We start from the raw sequence: 21,721 nt of genomic DNA, 5'->3' as shown, positions 1-21,721 counted from the left end.
ATCTACGTCGATAATTTATTAATTTTTAGCAACTCAGTAAGACTTAAAAATTTAGTGAAGAAGCAACTAAGTGAAAAATTTGAAATGAAAGATTTAGGTGAAGCCAATTATTGTTTAGGTATTAAAATAGAGCGTAATAGATCAGAAGGGTCCATTAACCTAAATCAAACCCAGTACATTGAGCGAATGCTTAAAAAATATAGCATGCATGAGTCGCATCCAGGTGTCACACCACTTGATCCAAATCAAGTCTTGACAAATGTTGAACTTAAAAATGGTGATTTAAAGGAACGTAAGTCGACTATTCCTTTTAAAGCAGCGGTTGGTAGCCTGCTTTATGCAGCCCAAGCTACTCGTCCAGACATTGCACATGCAGTGAACACTGTATGCCAATTTTGCTGCAACCCATCGCAAACACACTGGAAGAGTGTCAAAAGAATTTTCCAGTACCTTAGAGGTACCACTGATACTACATTAAATTATTCAAAAGACTATGATAGTGAAATAATGGGATACTGCGACTCCAACTACGGCGGAGACATTGGTGACCGTAGGTCAACAACTGGATATGCGTTTACAATTGGAGGGGGAGCCGTTTCCTGGTGTAGCAAACGACAACCAACAGTGGCAACGAGCACTACAGAAGCGGAGTATATGTCTATATCTGCAGGGTTGCCACAGAAAAAATGAACAAAATAGTTGCTTATAGTAGCCTAAAGCATGAAAATAGTTGCCGAAAACTATGAAAATAGTTGCCTAAATAAAAACACAAATTTTCCAATAATATGACTAAAAAATTTTATTAAATTACTTAATTGTTCATAAACCATGATCCATTTAATCAAGTTATGCGTCAAATATCATAATTTTTATATAAACGTTAGTGTTCTAGCAATAAATTTTTATATAAAAAAAATTTTTTTTGCAGAAAATTAAATACTTTTAATTTCTAGAATTCATTAAAAAAATACTTTTACATTAAAAAACGCATACTTTTTTTCCCGTAGCAATAACTGTTGAACAGGCGATCGAGAAACAAACGAGACTCACGACGGAATCTGAGCAAATTGAGTGGATTAAAAAGTGAAGACTCAAATTTGCAATTCAAAATTTTCAACATATTTTACTTCTTTTTTTGGAAAAAAAAATTCATTGTGTTTAGAAGCTCCTGCGGGCCGCAGGTTGTCAACCCAATTCATGCTAAAAAAAACTAAGCTAAGAGTACAGAAAAGTCTCCAAATAGACTCCTTTTCCTGATAATAGTTGCTTTTTGTTAGCCTTTTCAGGCAAAAAAATTGTCATATTCGCCTCAGGCCGAAAATAGTTGCAGATAGTCGCAATTTAGTCTCCTGTGGCATTTCTGCTTGATAGGATACATTGTAATACCTCCTTAAAGGTAAACCAATCGCGATGCACAAAAAAAAAAGAAAAAAAAGAATGCATACTTGAAAGTCATGAGGCCCTATGGAGTTATATTCACAATTGATCATCTTTCAAATATCTGAATATATTTTTGATTTTTATGAACACCTCAACGACAAGATTGTTTGTTCTCTTTTTCTTAACCCAACAGGTGTCAAATTGATCAGAAGAAGAATTGAAAGCATCACTTCAGCTTGTGGGGTCTTATAACCTGCGTTGTCCAGATGAAAAGATAAAAAGATGCTGTTGTCTGAAATATTTCATGTGAGCAATTTTGTTTCAATGCCTTTCTTTGAAAAGATTAAGGAAAGTGACAGGATTTATATTTTAGTAGTGAATTAGATTAACAATATATTTAGTAATGAATAAAGCAAAAAAATGTACATGCTTTAAAAATGGTGGAAAGCTTCATTTTCCCCCTTGAAATTCGAAACAGAATGTTTTTTTCTTTCTTTTTTTAAATTTTAGAAAAATTGATGTTAAGTTTAAAGGAATAAAAAATATTGCTTCGGGTCATAAACGACTGTCCGCGTCTGGTTAAGGGAAGTGTCCGTCTTGTGGAGAAGGTACATAATGGTTTATTTATTGACGATTCATGGGAAATTAAAAATATGTCCGTAATGAGAGACATCCATTTTGTAGCAGTTTCCGTAATGTGAGGCTTCATTGTATATATATATATATATATATATATATATATATATATATATATCCAAAGTATATTTTGCATACTAAATAGAAATCGATGCATCTACTTTTTCATTATTCTACAAGTTTTAATTTATATTTAAAATAATTAAAAAGAAGGAATTGTAATAAACCAAATGCATCTATGGTTAATTAGCAAAACTTTACTCAAACATTGGGATTAATAAATCTTTCAATTTCTATCCAATTTTCTTAAAACTTAAGCGGCACATATACCATTGATGCAGTGTATGTTACACATCAGGTTTTAAATTATATACAGTGTCCCGTAATGATTAATAATTGGGGCAAAAGTGAAAATAAAACAACTATACTTGATACATTAAGGGTTGAAAATATAAATTAAGGGTTGAAAATCAACAAAAGTTAGGTAAAAAAAATTTCATTATTTAAAGTTTCTACCAAAAGTTGCAATAAAAACATGGAAAAAATATTTTCTCACTCATATCAGCCATTACCCAGATAGATAAGAGCAAATGATGATTTAAATAGCAAAATCATTTTATTTGTCTTGTAGAACTGAAATATGTTCTTTTTTGTTAAGAACTACCTTTGTTATTCATCATCCAATGAAGTTTCTTACATTTTCCTCGTTAAATCAAATGAATAAGGCAATAAGTTCTGTTCTGCAAAATTCTGTTTTGAGAAAAGGCTTGCTAATAGTGTGCTAATTACACATTCATTCTATTGGCTGAAATGAAAATACAAATGCACTTTCATTTCATGCATGCATTCTGTAATTTCTGTGTGTTCCAGTTAACTCTTTAAAATATGTTTTTGAATATGAAAACTTTCAACTTACAAAAAAAAAATTTCTAAATGGTTTTCCATCAAAATCTCTCAACAATATCAGTGCACGATCCACAAAAAGCTTCTATATGGAAAACGGTCATGGCTGGACATTCAAGTCATAAACAAATTTTCACCCTCACCTTTTAAAAATACATCCCACCATTAGCCCTAGTTTTAACTAAGCCTTTGATGTACCTAATAAAAAAGTACTACTACTTGAAACCTAATAAAAATAATATACTATTATTTGAAAATAATTAAAATAGTTGTCGAGAGACTACATTATTTAAATAAAGATTTGGAAAGGGGTAATGTATGCACTAAAACTTAAGTTTGTGAGTGAAAGATTATACTTTAGAAAGTGTGGTTGCAAGATTGATAGAAATAGATATAGATTTCTTTAAATCAATTTCTTCCAGTCTTTTATGTGAACAATTACTGGTTTTAAAAAGTGGAATGATGTTGTAAGACCGTATAGTGCGGTCAAGATCTCCCATTGTGGCGTGGCACATTTCTTAACTTGTCCCACATGAACTAACACATTTTCATGTCTTCCTTTTCAGTGGTTTTCTTTTATTTTCCCCTTCTAACCAAGTGTATAACAGGTGCAGAAAGATTGGAATGAGTAATGCGAAATACAGATATTAAATGAGAAAATAAATTATCATATTTTATGGTGTAACTATGTAAAATAATTTTGTTTTTAAATGTATTATCTCTATAGCAATTGAAGAAACATCAGCCATATTTTTCAGAATTTGAGAAGCATAGTGGATATCAGCAGAATTCAAACTATTAGAATTGGTTGTCAATTGCAGGAAACTAATTGATGAATTCAAAATATTCTCTTCTGTGATATTATTCTTGAAAAATATAAAGCAAAATGTATTTATAATAAGGAATGAAGTTTTAAAAAAAATTCTTATTTATATTTCTTTACAATAACAATAAACAGAGTTATCTAAATTATTTTACCACATAAAAAATAATTTATTAACTGTAGTAACATTATTAAAATATGGGAAAGTTTTAGAGTACGAAAGTTTCACAAATGCTTAATTTTAAGAATGCGGAATTATGCAAGAGATTCCCTTTGTAAATAATGCCAAACATTATAAATGCTTAATGAATAATAAGTTCCTAACAATTATTTCTTTGGTAAATCGATTGCTAGCTAGTAATAGTTGATAAAATTAAATTTAAAATGAAAATTAAACTCAAAAATGTTGAATGTTTCATGCATGATGCACTGTAAAGTCAAAGCTCATACTTTAACTCAAGTATTGGTGATCATTGAAAATATCTTTTATGCCAAACCAAGACTTTTTTTATTATGAGAAGACTGAAAGAATTGCAAACTAAATTAAAATTTGGTTTAAATTAAATACTTCAGACATATTTAAAATATAATGCTATTAATACCCCAAGATCCCAAAAGAACTCAAGCAAAAAGCTTGACATGAGTCTATCATAAAAAATATCAAAAATATAAACAAAATAGTATAAATGTGTTTAAATTATCATTTTATACAAACACTAAAATTTTTCAATAAATTAAGAAAGAGACAAAATAAAGGTTTAAGGCTGATAGAACAGCTCAATAAAAATTAACAAAGCATGAAGCCTTTATATTATTGGACTCCAATTAATCTGCCTTTTATATTTGAAATCATCAAAGATAATTTTTAAATAGTGATGAATTTTAATTTTTATTTTTTTAGACATTACATGTATTACAAGCATCTGTGTCAAAATTATTTAAAAAATATCAGTGATGCTTAAAACTTAATGTGTCAATCAGTAATAAAAAACGTAACATGAGCTTATTACTCAATAAGGGAAAAAATGGTAACTTCAAAAAGAATTCATTAAATAAATACTCACTGATGCTAATCTATGTAAATGTATGGTGATATCTGAATGAACTGGAACACAGTTTCCTTTAACTGGAGCCCAAAATGCTCCAACAGCATAGTCTCCCATGCATTGTCTTTTGAGAGGAATACCTTCTATTGTAAAATGGATTAATAAAGATTATAAAAAATTAAAATAAAAAAATTTAAAAATTTTTACTTGATAATTCTAAAGCAATATTTAAAAAACAAATTCCCGTCACTTTTCTTTTTTTTCCTTGGAATGTAACATTACTTGAGATAAGTAGATTGTGCAAAACATTATGTTAAAACTTATATTGGAAAAAATGTTTCACTTAAATTACAATTTCAAAATAAATTTAAACACTCAATAAGACGTAAACAAATACCAGATTTTTATCAGCATTTATTCTGTTCTGTATTATCAGTATTGAAATATTTTATTGTAAAATATATTAAATAAAAAAAATTATTTTATAAAGTATAAATTAAACTGATGAATAATTGCATTTTCTTTAATAAAAAATTTATTGCAAACATTTTTATAACTTAATTTAAGCAATTAAAACAAAAATATTAGCATAATAGAAAATAGTTACTTTGAAATTTAAGCCATTTTTATTGCATTTTATGTAAGGAAATGCAGTTTTATACTGATAAAAATAAACTTTTTCACTCATTCAAGTGTTTAAAACAAATTAAAAATGTTTTTAAGATAGTGAAATATTTTATCTTAAGCCAGAAATAAAATATTTTAACTTAACATTATTTATAATTTCAAAGGCAGCTTCTTCCACATACCAAAAACATATGTTCAGATTACGTTTACAACAGTTTATTTTTTTTTTGTTACAGTCCAAAAAAAAATTTTTTAAACTAAGTTTTTAAACTTTGTTTAATTACAAAGATGTTTATAAACCAACATAATAAGCTTTAATTTCAACCACACATATTTTCAATTATAATCTTAAAAAGATTAAAGGTATAACAAATAATAATCCATAAAAACTAAGAAATATAAAATATCAAAATAAAAATACGAGTTGAAAGTAGTTAATATCTGAAAAATACCCAAATAAGAAGTTACCTGTTGTGCACATTTCCTTAGACACTGCAAATTGTTTTAAGGGTGTGGTAGGCCAGGTAATAACCATTTCACTTACAAGAGTCTGTTCTTCAGAACATCTTACTGGAAATAAAAATAAAATATTAAAATGTGGGTTTTAGAAAACATTCTAATGTTGAAGTTTCAAAAAAAAATTTAAAATTTTTTTATAAATTAGTAAAATTTTGAATTATAACCCAAAAAGTAAAATTTAACAAGATAAAAACAACAACAAAAAATCAATAACTTTTTTTAGTGTTATCAATTGTTAGGTTTTATCAAATTAATGCTCATAAAATTAAATTAATAAAATTTTGGAAATTATTTTCAATTTTATTTTTAAAAAAAATTCTAACAAGAGGTTTAATACAAACATATAATAGTAACAAGTGCTTCTGTAGCTGTATATTTCTGAGCATCATTTTTGTAAAAAAATGGTAGTATTGTCTTACAATCCATTTAAAATTAGTACTTTGAAATTTCTTTAATCTTAAGTATAAAGCAATATTTGATTTTGATAAGATACAATTCAGCAAACAAATTGCAATATATGAGGAAACAATTGCAATATATTATGAGGAAACATACAATCACTGTACTTTTGAGTGAGCTATATTGGGCTGAATATAGCTTTAATTGCTAGAAAAAACTTAAAGAAATAAGGAATGACTCTACATACTAAAAACAAATAATGCTATAGTAAATGAAATAGTTTAGTATAGCTCAAATATCATCCATAAATATTCCATAGATTGCGCTTTGAGTCGTCATCACTGTTAAAAGACAAAAATTCCCTGTATTTTTCCAGTTTGTAAAGAGAAACTCGAAATTCTCTGTTATTAATTCCCTGTATTTTCCAGGCTCTGTATTAGATTTGAGATTATCAGTATTCTACTCCATAGCCTTTTAATTTTGAACCCAACTTTGAAGAATTTCTGATCACTTTTCTTCTTAGAAAACATAAGGGAAGCACATAAAAAAATATTTTAATAATAAACAAAACTATATTTCATTAAATTATTTACAAAATCTTACTTACAACTATTTAAGAGATTTATAACATTATAAGCTTAATAATATGAGCAATATAAGCAATTTTACAAATAACAATTATAAAAACAATCAGTATAAGTTAATAAGTTATTCAAAAATAAGTTCATATATGATACATTTCAAAATAACAGACAAATAGGAACACACCTGTGCTTCTTAAAAGAAAACTGTTTGTGTTTAAATGTTTTTTCAGATAAGCAATGATAGCTGTTCTGTGTAAATAAAACGAAGTTTGAATATTTCTTAACATAATATTTTCATTTTTCACTGTGCCATTGAAATATAGATGTAAGAACAAATATAAAAAATTAAAATCATACAGCATACTCAATATGCCACACATTAAAAACGGTAACATAGTAAGAAAATAATTTAACCAATGCATCTATAACAAAAAAAGAAAAATATTAGTTTATATTAATATTAGTAGTCATGAAAATTAAAGGAAAGATAAAGAAAACTAATTGAATAAAAATTAAAATTTTTGTGACTGCAATTCAAAACTAAGTCATAAAAAGGTACAAGTTTTATGATGTACTAGGTAACTAACTGATAATTAAATTATTACTTATCAAAAAAATAATTTTTTGTATTCAAAACAATCGTTCATTATAAGATAAGAGAATTAGTAAGATCATTATATAGAAAAACAACTTTAAAATCAAGATATGAAATGATATTGAAAAAAATATATTGAAGAATTATACTGTAAATGAAACCAATTAATGAAGAAAATACGTAAAATATTTATTATTAGAAATTAAAATAAAATATTTATTAAAAAAAGCTACTTATAAAGAAAAACCACCTTCATTCCATTAAAGCTCGCAGAGCTACAAATTTGTAACGTCTTTAGAAAAGATTTTACAAGATGACAGCAAACCTGCATAATGCACATAAACATGCAAACACTGTTTGCAGAAAATTTATCATCATCACAGCAGACTTTTTTAGTATCTCATTATAAAAAAAATTCTTTAATGCAGACAATATTGTTTTCACACTATTATATACAGTAAAATGAGTAGCACAATTAATCAAGATTATTAAGATATATTAAGAATTGAAAATAGTTTTTTATAGAAATATTTCTTAAATATTGTAATAAAATGTTTTTAGTGACTTAGATTTTGGATACACAAAGAAGGGTAAAACTAGATAAGTCTTGGTTTTGGATCAAGTATTGGCAGAAATTTTGCCTTCATGGAGGACTTTTTGATGGAACTAACCTTCATTTGCGTTACATGAAGAGGAAGACCAGAAGAACTTCCCACGGTCAGCCTGATGGCAAAGGGATTCTAACACATGATTCGTCTACCACTGAGGATATTTCAAGTCAGCACTGTGGTTGGTGTAAGCCGGATGCGTATTTGTATCGATCAGCCATCGGTGGGATTCGAACTTGGTTCACCTCATTGGAAGGCGAACGCTCTATCCCCTGAGCCATTTTGGCTCAGCATACAAACCATTGACATAAAATAATTACTCCCTCTCAAAACAAGGTCATGGGTCTTAATTTGCTTTACAAATAAATACATGAATAATAACACTTTGAAGGAAAAAAAGAATACAATATATTTTAAAATTAAAACTTTCAGAATCATTTACAAACTATCTTCCTTATTTTTGAATGAGATAAGAAATACTTTAGGTAATAAAATTGTTTTTACAGCAATTGTTTGTAAGTTTTGTCTGATCTATTAATGTTAATTTTAACATATTTATTAGAAAAATTATAATGTATAGTTTATGTTTACTTTAACATTTCAGAATAAAAGCTTTGAAAAAAAAAACATTTATTTTAGAAATTTATGAGTATTATGAAACTTAAACAAATTAAATACAACACAAAAAGCTCATATCAATACAGTTGAAAAAAAGAAAGCTGTTTTAGTACCATACAAAAGAACCATCCTCTGTGGAAATACCCAAAATAAAAAGAAACACAGAAACTGCATTTGCATAGATAATATTAATTGTTCATCGGACCAAAAATTCATCTGAAAACTCAATTTTAAACTTCATTTGAAAACTATTCCATCATATGAATTTAACCTCCCTTAGGGTAATATTATGCAACATAGAGCATCACTTCAAATTACACTTAAATGTATTTTATTTTATTTCTCAGAACATATTAATTTAGCACGTACTTATCACAGGACTTGCTTCTTATTTGGGCATGCAAAAAGCTTTCTGGAAGTTCATCTTTAAAAAACTGCAAAAAATCAGGCGGAAGTTGTGTTTCTGTCCTAACTTTAAAACAAGAATGATGCTGTAGATCCTTATCCATATAAAGAGCCAAAATAAAAGTATGGACACCTGAAAATATTATGGTTTCATTCATGTAATACTAAATACTGTTAGCTCTAAATTGAAGCATAATCATTTTAAACATGCAAATTAGTAAATTGCAATTTCAAATCAGTAAAAGTAAAAAATATATTAATTGCATGAATTGTTTAATTAGAAAAAAGTGAAAAGTTATTAAATCTGAATAAATCACTTACACTTTATCAATTGTAATGTGTGGCTAATACTTTGCTAGTTATATTTTTAAAATTGATTTTTGTTTATTTTATATCAATACACATTCCTAAATCATTTAAGCATAGAAAAAATTCTGAAAATGACAGGAGAAGAAGAAAAATTTAAGCTTTTAGAAAATGAAAAGTTTTGTCGATTGCTCATAATTGAAACAATTTTTCATCTTATTTTGAATGAACTATTAAATTTAACTTAATATTTTGACTACAATGATAAAAAGTAAATTCTTAAAAAATAAAAAGTTAGACACCTATTAATACAAAGAAATTTTAAACCTATTGCTTACAAACTAACGAGTATAAATATTTGTTAGATTATGCTAAATTATACCTAATATAAAAATTAATTCTGCATAGATTATGCTTTAAAAAATAAGCATTTATTTTTAAATCTTATTATTCATCCTTAATTTTTTTGAGTATAAAATAAAATATAGCATTTGATGGAAATAATCAAAATAATTTCAATTTTTCTTTAATTAAAGTGTTTTGAAAAGGCATTCTTAAAATTTTGTTTGCTAAAAAAAAAGCAAAAACTATATTGCACAAAAAAAAATAAAAAATAAATGCAGCTTTAAAACAGTTAACATTTTTTAATCATATTCTTTCAAAGTTAAACTGAAACTAAATTATAATGAAATTACTAATGTTGAGGCAACAAAATTTGATACTGAAATAAAAAATATTACTTTAATGTTAAATGATGTGCTAGCTGGAACTGAAGCTAAAAATTATAATTTCCCTTGAATATTAAATTAAAAAACATAACAAAATGAAATAGGTATACTTTTAAAACTCTTGATTTCAATTTTTAATTAGGTACAAGAATGTATAATTACTCAAATAATGAAAGTATTAAAATTTTAAAAAAGATTAATCTCTAAAAAATTTGCCTCTGTCAGCCTATTGAATTAAAATATTTTTTACAAAACAAACTTTTAATAATTTTTTAATCACATATTAAAAATTGTACCTTAATCTAACTTTATAATGCATACGAGAAATGATAAAACTTTTTCGCATAAAGAACAAATTGTAAAAAAGCAAAAAAAAATATCCACTTGGTCATTAAACTGATTGACCAATAAATAGTTAAACATATTTTTTGTTACAATTGAAATAAAATTTTAATCATCAAATTTGTCAAATGGAAATTTCTAAACTTGTCTTGTTAGAATAAAACCAAGAAAATCATATTTCTTTTCCTTTTTTTAAAAAAAAAATTTCAAATACAATAATAAAGACTGACATCTGTTATGCCTATATATTTAAAACAGATTGAAAAAAAAAGAGATAGCAGGCTTCATCCTAAACCAAAATGAATGCATCTTTAGTATTACTCTTTAATGCATAAAGCTTTATGTAATTTTATATTATACCAAATAAAATTTCAACAAAAAAATTTTGAAAGATTTTTTTTCTTTAATTTTCATTTTTCATAAAAATTCAATATTAGTGACATTAAAAGAAGCATATAATAACTGTTCTTACTAAATTTATTCAAAGATAAAAAATATAAAACTTTATTCACACAAACCCCAAATAAAGAAAAGCATATAAAATATATTTAATGAAGAAAATGTGAAGGGCTTGAGACAATACAGTGATAAACAATACTTTATCATAAGGCGAGATATTTACATCAAGCTGCTTACTTAGTATTGTTTTCAGATAGGTATTTTACAAGATCTGCTACATAGCAGCACAATAAATAACAATATTTTACTACATGAAAATTGTGATATTTATCACCAAAAACAATATACATACCTGGCATTCTGTACAGTACTTTTGGAGAATAAATTCTTTTTAAAGGAAACAATTGATCAACAGAACACCAATAATAGCCTTGGTATGAAAGTATGTGCTCTAAATCTGAGTGAGATTCAACAAATAAAGTTAATCGATTAGTATTAAAGCCAGGTGATAAATAATCACCATCTTTGTACCAAGAGATACTATTTGACAGAAACCAGCCACTAGGAACACAACGGAAATCAAATTTTGATATTGATTCTTCAAAATTGGTAGAAAAATGCAAAGGCAGTGTTCGATCTTCAATATAAGCATGCGTAGGACCTAAAATAAAATATAGGTCTCAAATAAACTCATACCAACTTATACACACGAACTTAAAAAATAAAAATTGTCAAGAATTTTAAAATAATATCTCTATTATAAAAATAATCAGAGCATTTTGCTTACATAAATATTTAAATGAAGCAAGACGTTTTCGATGTCGAAAAAATGATTTTTTCAACCATATCGACAAGCAATTTTTTCTTAATATTAAATACATTTTAAAACTTTAAACTTTACATTTATGAAAACTACATATTAATATCATTCAATAACAATAAAAAGGAATTTAAGATGTTTATAAATTTAATTTTTATAAATATTTGAAAATTTAATGTATATATAATTTTTTTTTAACCAGACATAGCTTTCGGTACGCTCAAAAAATTTTCTACATGAAATATCAACAAAAAATTGGCATACACTCATGTAAATATGTTTGAAAAATCAGGTGAACTAGTTTGTTTTATAATATGTACAGAATATATTATATCTAAGCAAAATAAATGTTGCATTTCTGAAAAAAATGCTAAATTTCGTTCAAATTTTGAAAAACTTCCCCTGTATAACAAAATTATAATGAAAAAAATACACTTTATATAGTTAATTAAATGTAAATAAGGTATATGTACATGCATAGAAATTTTCATAACTTTACAATGATTTGTTTTTTGTACTAGCGTACCGAAAGTTATGTCTGGTAAAAAAAAAAAAATTATTTACATTAAATTTTCAAATATTTATAAAAATTAAATTTATAAACATCTTAAATTCCTTTTTATTTTTATTGAAAGATATTAATATGTAGTTTTCATAAATGTAAAGTTTGAAGATTTAAAATGTATTTGATATTAAGAAAAAATTGCTTGTCAATATGGTTGAAAAAATGATTTTTTCTACATCGAAAACGTCTTGCTTCCCTTAAACAATTAGTAAAATAGTAATGTTCGAAATTTCAGTCAAAATTTAATACCAATTACGTTCATAAATGTCTAATCTGATAGGCCTTGAGCAATAGATTAAAAAAGTTTTCATTAAAAAAAAGAAAATTCTAATTCATTCCTTATTTTTATTTATTTTTGACTAGCTTGCACAAAAAAATAATAATTTTACATATAACCTTTTTGATTTACTATACTTAAAAACAATAATTTTTAAATAGGTAAAATGGCAGAACTTAAAGTTAAAATTTAAAAGACGTATTCTATGAGAGGCTAATGATGATTACCATTTATAACTAATAGTTCTTTTTTAAAAGAATTCTATTTATAGCTACTGATTGTATAGTGAGAAACAGACCCCATTTATTACACTCAATTTATTCAAGTAATTATAACAGTTTAGTTAAAATTCTTTACTTCAATCATCCACCAAGAGGAAACTGTTAAAATATATGAAATAAATTTGTAATATTTATAAGTAATAGTAAATATTCTTTATGAAGAGTTTGAGGTAATATAATAATAAGTAGTGTTTTGCAGAGAGGTGTACAACAAAGGCATGTCCCATGGCATCTAAATAAAAGTGGACAGTAGACAACATACTCTAAAATCTATTACTATTATTATAATACTGGTACACAATTACATAAAAACAATTTAATGGCCACACCAACAATTTTTTTGTATTTTCATAATAGTGTTACGCATTTTGCTGAGAGTTTTCTCCTTATTTAAAAGAAAGTTATAAATTATTTGCTTAAACATTCAATTTTAAAAGTACCTATCAATTTAAATTTCTTTATTTTCCATAAAGGAACAATGCAGATAACTGAAGTTTAGATAATTTGGAGATGTCTAGCATGTAAAATATGTATTAATTATAAAATTATTAATAATAAATGTGTAGTAGGATACCTTTATTTACTGGCGCAGCTTGCAAGAGGATCTTGAAAAAAGAATACTTGTGCCAACTATATATACTTTGTAACAGACTTGTATTAAAAGGTGAACTTGAACAACTTTCATTTGCTTCTGCCCAAGTTTTCTTTGCTGATTCTATATGATAACATGATTCTTTGCCAGCAATCTTATGCCACAGTTTTGTAAACATGAAAGCTGTAAAAAATTTTAACTTCAAAATAATTCAAACAATAAATTATATATTTTTTAAATACTTGGTAGCACTAAATAGACACAGTCATTACTTGATACAAAGACTCTTTAGATTATTTAATATAATAATATATATAATAAAAAAACAAGAAAACCAAAACTTCATAATAATACAAAATTTACTGTACTTTAAATAAATAATTACCTTCTAATATTTTCAAAGGATGATGAATACAAATAAATGGCATTTTTACATCACAGGAAACCAAATCATATTGAATCACTTTATTTACTACTTTGGCCATAGCACAAACTATTTCATCCTTCAGAGAAGATGTCACATTGTTTTCATGAATCCTGGATAAATTTCAGAAAAAAAATGTCAGAAAATATTCTGAAGAAATAGCTAATTAACAGTTATTTAATATGCAAACAGAATAATAAATTTTCATATAGCATATAATAATTAAAATTCCCAATTTCTTGACAAAAATTAATAGATTTAAAGTATTAACTTTGTTAAAGTTAAAACTAACTCAACACTGATATTTGTGATTTTTTTATTACAATAACAAAAAAGTATTAAATTAAAGCAGCAGAAAAATGTAACCTGGAGTGGAACAATAATTTAGTAACAAATTTATAATATTTTAAAAATTTAACTGAAATATATGATTCATATATGAATAAAAGTGTTAATTTTGTCACACTTTTTGATGTTAAAATGTAACAGAATATTAAGATGTAACAAAATTGAATTTAAAAAAAAGCACATTTTTAAAAGTTTAAGTTCTAGTGACTTGTACAGTTCAGCTATGTTTCTTAAGCTGCAAAAGTCACAAAGTGGACATTTTCATTGTTTTTTTTTTACCTAATAATAATAAAAACCAATTGCAAATTGTTCTTTAATATCAATTGCAAATTGTTAAGTAATTTATTAATCAATCAATAATATAATTACAAAATAAATCAAAATAGTTGAATACATTAATTAAAGAAAGGAACAAGAAAATTAATAATTATTTCTTATTTAACGGACTTAGCTCGTTTATTAGAACAAATTTAAAAGTTCTTAGTTAAAAAATGTTGGGAAAATCTAAATTAAGCAATAAGCAACAACATATAAATAAATAACAATATTTCATAATTAAAACTAAAAAATAGAAGTAAAGACAACTAATTAGAACAATTAAAATTATTTAAAATGATTCATAAGAATTTTCAAAAAAAAACTAGTTCATCAATAACAAAAACTAGTAGTAAACTAGTAACAAAGAAACTTAAGAACAAATTATTCTTTGAAATTTTATAAATTTTCAATGACTACAATAGCATTATATAAATGGGAAATATAAGATTTAAAAAAGTAGAAAAAGGGATAAGAAATCTGTGAAACACAAAGTGATCTTTATTATTCCAGATCCCTTTAAAGAAGTCTAAAATCTTAAAATCACTCTACAGCAAAATTAGTTTTGAAGTACTTCATACCCCATATAAAAAGTTCTGAAGTTAATTTTACAAAAAATTTTATTTTAACTACAAAATACTTTAATAAAAATATTTCAAAGTATTATTATTTGAACATTCACAACATAAAATTTTATGGAAAGCAACAAAAAAGTGAAAAAAATAAGAGTTACCATTTATTTTCAGAATTCATACCCACAACTAAAGTTTCGTTAGAATAAATTTTTACAGGAAGCCAATATGAAAATGATTCTAAAAAACCAACAGTAAAAGGTATTAGAAAAGATAGATAAATATTTTAAAGATTTACTAAATCATAGAACCTAAATAAATTGACTAAAAATAATTAACAGAACCAAATAACTTAATTAAAATACGACTATCTTGTTTGCAAATATACAATTTTATTTTTAAAAAAATAATATAAAATCAATAAAATACTAAAATGAAATAGCAAACAAGGTATAATTAGTAGAACAATATGAAAACAAGATCCTTAAAGTACTAAAATCTGCTGCTGTAGAAATATCATAAAAATAAAAAAGGACTTTCCAGAATTCAAATTACATTATTAAGTAGAACATTCAAAAATACAATATGTTTATGTTATCAAAAAAAAAGAGAAAACATTGCATTAAAAAACAAATAAAAGGGAGGAAACTATTAAAAGACAATATGTTTGAATGCAATAATTAAAAAATTTAATGGGAAAAAAACCATAAATAATATTTTAGTAAACCTGCAGAATACATGAAAGAATCAAAAACTGCTTATGAGGCAAAATTTTTCCTATTAAAACCAACTTATTTAAAACTTAACAAAAATAATTGCTATGCACATAAACCTAAAAAATTAAGTATATTCTGAATGTATCTAATATGATTTTTCTTTCATTAAATTTTCCAATTGTAGTAAGCAAAACAACAAAAAATGTACCTAATGAAGATGCTGAAAGAATCTCTAGGAAGGTATTAAAATCAATTAAATAACTTGAAACATTACTACAGGTTTCCAAAGCTTCATCCCAAGATTGTAAACTATGATACAATTTATAACACAATCCTTGATTTGAAGTTTTAAAATCACCAGAAAAACTGATTTCAAGATCCAAAAAATTAAAATTTTAAATAGATTGCATCAAACTAATATAGTACAATTAAAAAGAGTAAAACAGACTACTAAAACATTAAGTTGGACACAGATATTAAAAAGTAAAATGGAAAGGGAAAAAATATAATTTCATCAGTTTATTTTCGAATTTTTAGTCTGATATGATGGTGTTTTTTTTATCAAATCAAATAGCTATCAAAAATAAATTCTGATGACAGGATTTATGAAAACTTTGATTTAACAGCAAAATTCTATTTGATTTTTATGAAGAATTTATGTCTAACATAAAAATCAAATTTAGTGAGTTTTAATACTTAAGTTCATTTAAGCTATGACTCCATTTATGAAAGAGCACTATTCTTAATGATGATTTGCTATTTAGTAAGATTAACTAAGTAAGTTCAGTAAGTAAGTTAATACTGTGAGTAAATATAAGTAAAAAGAAACAGGGAAAGTAAAATTATAAACTAAAATAAATATTTCAATATTTTTAATTTTAACCCTATTTAAAAATAAAACTTTGAGGAAACAAGAGTCAACATTGGCGATACTGAGCCAAGGGTAAACTGCATTAAAAAGTAAGCTGATTAAATGGTACTAAAAAATGAAGAGGGAAAAAAGGAAAGATAGCTTCTATGTGTCTGATCTGTGGGACTTGAGTTTATCTCAGTCTAGCTAATCTATTGAGAGGTTGAATATTAAAGAATGTAAATTTTAATAAAGACTTATTGATTTAAATGGGCTTGACTCATGTAATGAACATTTCATCTAGAGGAAATAAATTTTAATAAAAATTGTAAATCGATTTTGTGCTACAGTATTTAACCTTCCCTCTTTATGGCTACATATACTCAAGGCTATTTAATCACTTCTCATTACATTATGTAAAACAAAAATAACATATTGAAATTTTAAAAAATATAATAAGGGAAATTATTTTCAACAAGCATAAATTCAAATAATAATAAAAAGTAATTAAAAACAGATTTTTGCTCAATATGTAAAGTTATTACAAAGAAGATAAAAGACTGCATAGACCAATTTACACCCACATCAAATAGTTTTAACTGCAACTCTAAATAACATTATACATAGGGGGAAAAACATAATTATTAAATTACCTTTAATTGAATGTTGAAATTTTGTGCAGGTGGAATAATTGAAAGGTAACCAATCAGCTCCTATCGTGAGGCTAGGCCTGCACACGCGAGTTTGCAGTTTCCAACCTATAACAGAAATATATTGAAGTACTTCTTTATGTAATTGTATTAAACAAAAAACAATGAAATTTAATTAATATAAAAATAAATAATGCTTCACACTGAAAAAAAAAGATACTATTTTATTTTTACAAAGTGGCATGAAAATTTCAAAATTTTACTTTTGTTCATAACACATATATTTATTTCAAATATAAAGTTTTTATATATTACTTAAAATATTTGAAGATATTATATTTGGATTAAAATTAAAAGTACATTTCTTGTACATTGTAGGAATATAATTGAACATATAACCATTAATCTATACATGACTTTTAAATGCATAATACCATTCAAACATAATGGCTCAGACACTGCATGCTTGGTTTGAACGGTTCCTTTCCATTTCAAAACCTCCCTATAACCTGTCTCGGCACTCATAACATTTTCTTGAAAACAAAAATCTGAAATTCAAATACAGAAAAACCTTTAAAAAAACAATAATAGAAATGAAATTTATAAATGTAACAGCTACAAAAAAGTATACTTTATATTGACAGAAATTTAATATTAAATGAATTCCATTCACTAATTTAAGCTTATTTTCCTAAACAAAAACAACCAACAATACCTTCTTTATTTCTAGATATTAAACTCATTTCTAAAAAAAATAATTACGATAGGTTTTTTTTCTTTTCTTTTAAAAAAGCAAGTTCTAAAAATTTTTAAAAAAAATTAAAATAGAAGCTAAGAAACAGTGTTGTTTTTTTTTAAATGTTTATACTCAATAATTTTAAAATAGCATTTTCACAAAAGTTAAAGGAAAAAAGTTCTTGCAAAAATGTCAAAGAAATAATTGACACAAAAAATGTAATAAATTAAAAGGAGGTGCTTTGGATCAGAATTTATCAAAGAGTTTTAAAAAAAATAGCGTACTGGCAAAATAGCAAAAAAATACGCTAGTGATGAAATTTTGAAAATACTTTTTTTCTTAGAAATGTTTATACTCAATAATTTTAAAATAGCATTTTTACAAAAGTTAAATGAAAAAAGTTGAGCTCGCAACAATGTCAAAGAAATAACTGACACAAAAAAAATATATATAATAAAATAAAAGGAGGTGCATTGGATCAGAATTTATCAAAGAGTTTAAAAAAGAATAATATACTGGCAAAATAGCAAAAAATACGGTAGTGACAAAATACTAAAAAAGTTTATTTGGAAAAAATTGTTCTCATGCAATTTTGAAACTATATTTCTAAATGATGAACTTAAGAAAATTGAGAATTTATATTGATACAAAAAATAAAAAATAAAGCTTAACATTAAATTGTAAATTATAATGTAGTTGTCTAGTTTTGATATTATAGAGATAATTATTAAATATCATAGAAGATTAAAAAATTTTATTATGAATCAATGTCTAATAATAATAATAGATCAAAGTTCAAAACAAAAATAAAATAATATCTTTAAATGTTATTATTAAAATAAAGTTATAAAAGGAAAATTTATGAAATTTTCAATTCAAAATCATATTTCATTTTGCAACTTTTGAAATAGAAGTAGTGAATATAATGAGAGCAAGGGAAGATTCTGCTATTTTTTGTATTAGTTAACAGATCTTAGATTTTAAAAATTGAGAATGTTGGGTAAGAATTAATCACCCAATATGGATTTTCTCAATCCTTTATTCAGTCAATTAGGTGGACTCTATTTCTACACACAAACAGTAATTTTTAATTACTATCAATAACCGTCAATTTTCAAGTAGTAAAAAATAGTTTATTCATAAAAATCTATCAATTGCAACAGGTTTTTGGTTTTATAAGTAAAACTTAAAAACTCACAAACTAATTTTAAATTAAAGGATACAAAATAAAAACAGATAAATAAAATGAAAAAAAAAATAACAATAATAATGTCATTAAAAACAACCTGTATACAACAGAAATATTTAATAAGATGCAAAAATGTATTTAGAGACAAAGACACTCATAGTTGTTTTAACTAAACTATAAGAGAAACTAAATATATTTAACTAAAAAAATTTGTGCCATAATTTTAACACAAAATAAAGACTAAGCAAACTAGAGTAAAAATATATAACAATTCATTAGTAGCCTTTGTAATGGGTACTTTTTTATGCTATAAATTACAGCTTTTACCCCAGAATGCATACTCATAATAATATTGCTAAAATATTATGCCATAATAATTTCGTAACAAATTTAGCAAGTAAATAATATCTGCATTCTTGATTGTAAGAGAAACATCCTTCCATTCTTTCGTGGAATGTTTTATTTTATCTCTAGATGAAATCAGCAAGTCATAAATGTCTTTCTCATTTAATGAATTTTCAGATAAAGCAATGCTTCGATTCATATACAGTATAAATGTTACTTCCATCAAATTGTGAACCAAACTATATTTTTCGAAAAGAAAGAAAAAATGTGAAATATTATAACAGATGAAAACTGGGAAATATAATAGATTGCTTAAAATAGTCTTAATTAATGTTAATAAACATTCAAATATTACAGAACGCACAGTTACCAAAATCATTTTAACCTTTATAACTGTTAATATAATAAAATTTGAGATTAATTTCAAATTAGTTTTTAGATAAGAAATTTATAAAAATTTCTGAAATTTGCATCAGTAATTTCACTAATAGTTAGAGCAAATTAAAATATTAAAAGCTAAAACATTTAATTCACTCAAATCATTAAAATTACCCCCATTAAAATTAATCATTAAACAATTTTATTACAAAATTGTTTTTTTTTTTTAAATTTATTAAGTAAATTCATCATAAATTATAATGGAAGAGAAATATATAGTTATGGTTATTTAATCACAAGAAATCTCATTAAAATTAAAATTTAACATTTCATACAGAATATAGTAACAATGTAACTCACCTAATATTATGGAATTCCCAAAAAAAATTGGGTAATTTCTTTTTTATATCTGCAGTTACAGATGTCATAAATTTCCTAAATATAGCTTTTGTTGTTATGAAATCTAATTGAGAATAGTCCCTATATTTTTCAGCTTTCATACCATGCACAGTCATAACATAAGTAGAAACATCTGAAATTACATGACACCATTAATTACATAAGCTATAATCAGTATGCAAAAATTATTTAAAATGTAGAAGAAGGTAAAAAGTTATGATTAATCAAATGAATCATTGAGACAATCTATTTGATGTATCATATATCCAGTATGCAGGGTTGCCACAGTAAATAATGAACAAAAATAGTTGCTTTTAGTATCCTCAAGCATGAAAATAGTTGCCTAAAACTATAAAAATAGTTGCCTCAATAGGAGCAAAAATTTATCAAAAATAGTAGCCAAATAATTAAAATTGTAGCTTAATTGACAAATCCTATGATAAGGACTGGTTGATGTCAGAAATTTTAAATCGTGATACATCGTCCGTTAGACATCGTGATTTAGCATATGTTCAGAAATTACCTATGGGAAATCAATCAAAAATAAATAAAAAGGAATAAATCTATTACAAAAGAAAATATTAATTCTAAACATATTCTACTATAATATCAATATCATTGCTCAATTTTTTCAATTAAAATAATAAAGAAGTCAAAGTAAAAGCAAACCCAAGATTTATTTCATTCTTCTTAAATTAAAAATGATTTAAGATTTATTGGTTTAAAAATAATAATACTGTAACAAAATATTTTACATACATGCATTAAAAAAAGTGGAGAAAAAAACCCATGTTTTTGAAACATCATTAGACCATCTTTTATTTAATTATTTAAAATAATATAAAATAGTATTAACTAATGGTCAAATTCTGTACTGAATAAATGTAAAAATATTTTTACTTATTTATTATTATTTTCGTTTTTGAAAATAAAATTGACTAAAGATTTATTTCTTTAAAAATGACACTGACTATATCTAACAAATTATAAAACAAACAAGTATTGAAAGAATTTTAATAAAATTTAAAAAAAAATACTTTAAGTACTAATGTTAAATTATTAAAAAGCTTATTATTATATTAATTTCTTTACAAATAAAAACAACTGAACATTTATTGGTTTAAAAATAATCAAATTATTATACTTACCTACATTAAATAAATTTGAAAAAAACTAACTTTTTATAACAAAATTAAATACAAAATACCCCTATTAAATTGTATCGGTTAAAATAAAAAATAATTGAAAAAAACCAATGAAGAAACTTTTTTAATTTATATTTTATTTTCAGTGATCTATTGAGTTCAGAACGAAAGTTTAAGATAACAACGATTATGCAGTAATCG

The 21,721-nt window shown here is 24.7% G+C and overlaps 2 protein-coding genes across 2 annotated transcripts in view; both read right to left on the bottom strand.

Annotated features, from left to right (window-relative positions):
- Positions 1 to 7,131, bottom strand: part of LOC147809977 (ATP-binding cassette sub-family C member 9-like) — a 65,131-nt gene extending 58,000 nt beyond the window's left edge. Inside the window, exons 1-3 of the mRNA XM_087164763.1 lie at positions 7,102 to 7,131; positions 5,884 to 5,985; positions 4,807 to 4,931 (exon numbers count right to left, since the gene is read on the bottom strand). Coding sequence (XP_087020889.1) covers positions 4,807 to 4,931; positions 5,884 to 5,950 — 192 coding nt within the window. The 5' untranslated portion in view covers positions 5,951 to 5,985; positions 7,102 to 7,131. The remainder of the gene's footprint in view (positions 1 to 4,806; positions 4,932 to 5,883; positions 5,986 to 7,101) is intronic.
- Positions 7,132 to 7,637: 506 nt separating this feature from the next.
- Positions 7,638 to 20,529, bottom strand: LOC147809976 (uncharacterized). Its single transcript, XM_087164764.1, has 8 exons — positions 20,337 to 20,529; positions 17,763 to 17,876; positions 17,332 to 17,436; positions 15,274 to 15,352; positions 13,839 to 13,990; positions 13,436 to 13,636; positions 11,271 to 11,579; positions 7,638 to 9,276 (listed from the first exon to the last, which is right to left on the bottom strand). Exons 2-8 carry the CDS (start codon positions 17,851 to 17,853, stop codon positions 9,092 to 9,094), a joined length of 1,122 nt encoding a protein of 373 aa, XP_087020890.1. The 5' UTR covers positions 17,854 to 17,876; positions 20,337 to 20,529; the 3' UTR covers positions 7,638 to 9,091.
- Positions 20,530 to 21,721: the final 1,192 nt, after the last annotated feature.

Source organism: Parasteatoda tepidariorum, chromosome 5 (genome assembly GCF_982258835.1).
Source record: "Parasteatoda tepidariorum strain Cologne lab strain chromosome 5, Ptep-v5.0, whole genome shotgun sequence".
Lineage (NCBI taxonomy): Eukaryota > Metazoa > Arthropoda > Arachnida > Araneae > Theridiidae > Parasteatoda > Parasteatoda tepidariorum.
Note: the sequence above shows the minus strand (reverse complement) of the source record. Positions and strands in the feature narration are given on the sequence as shown.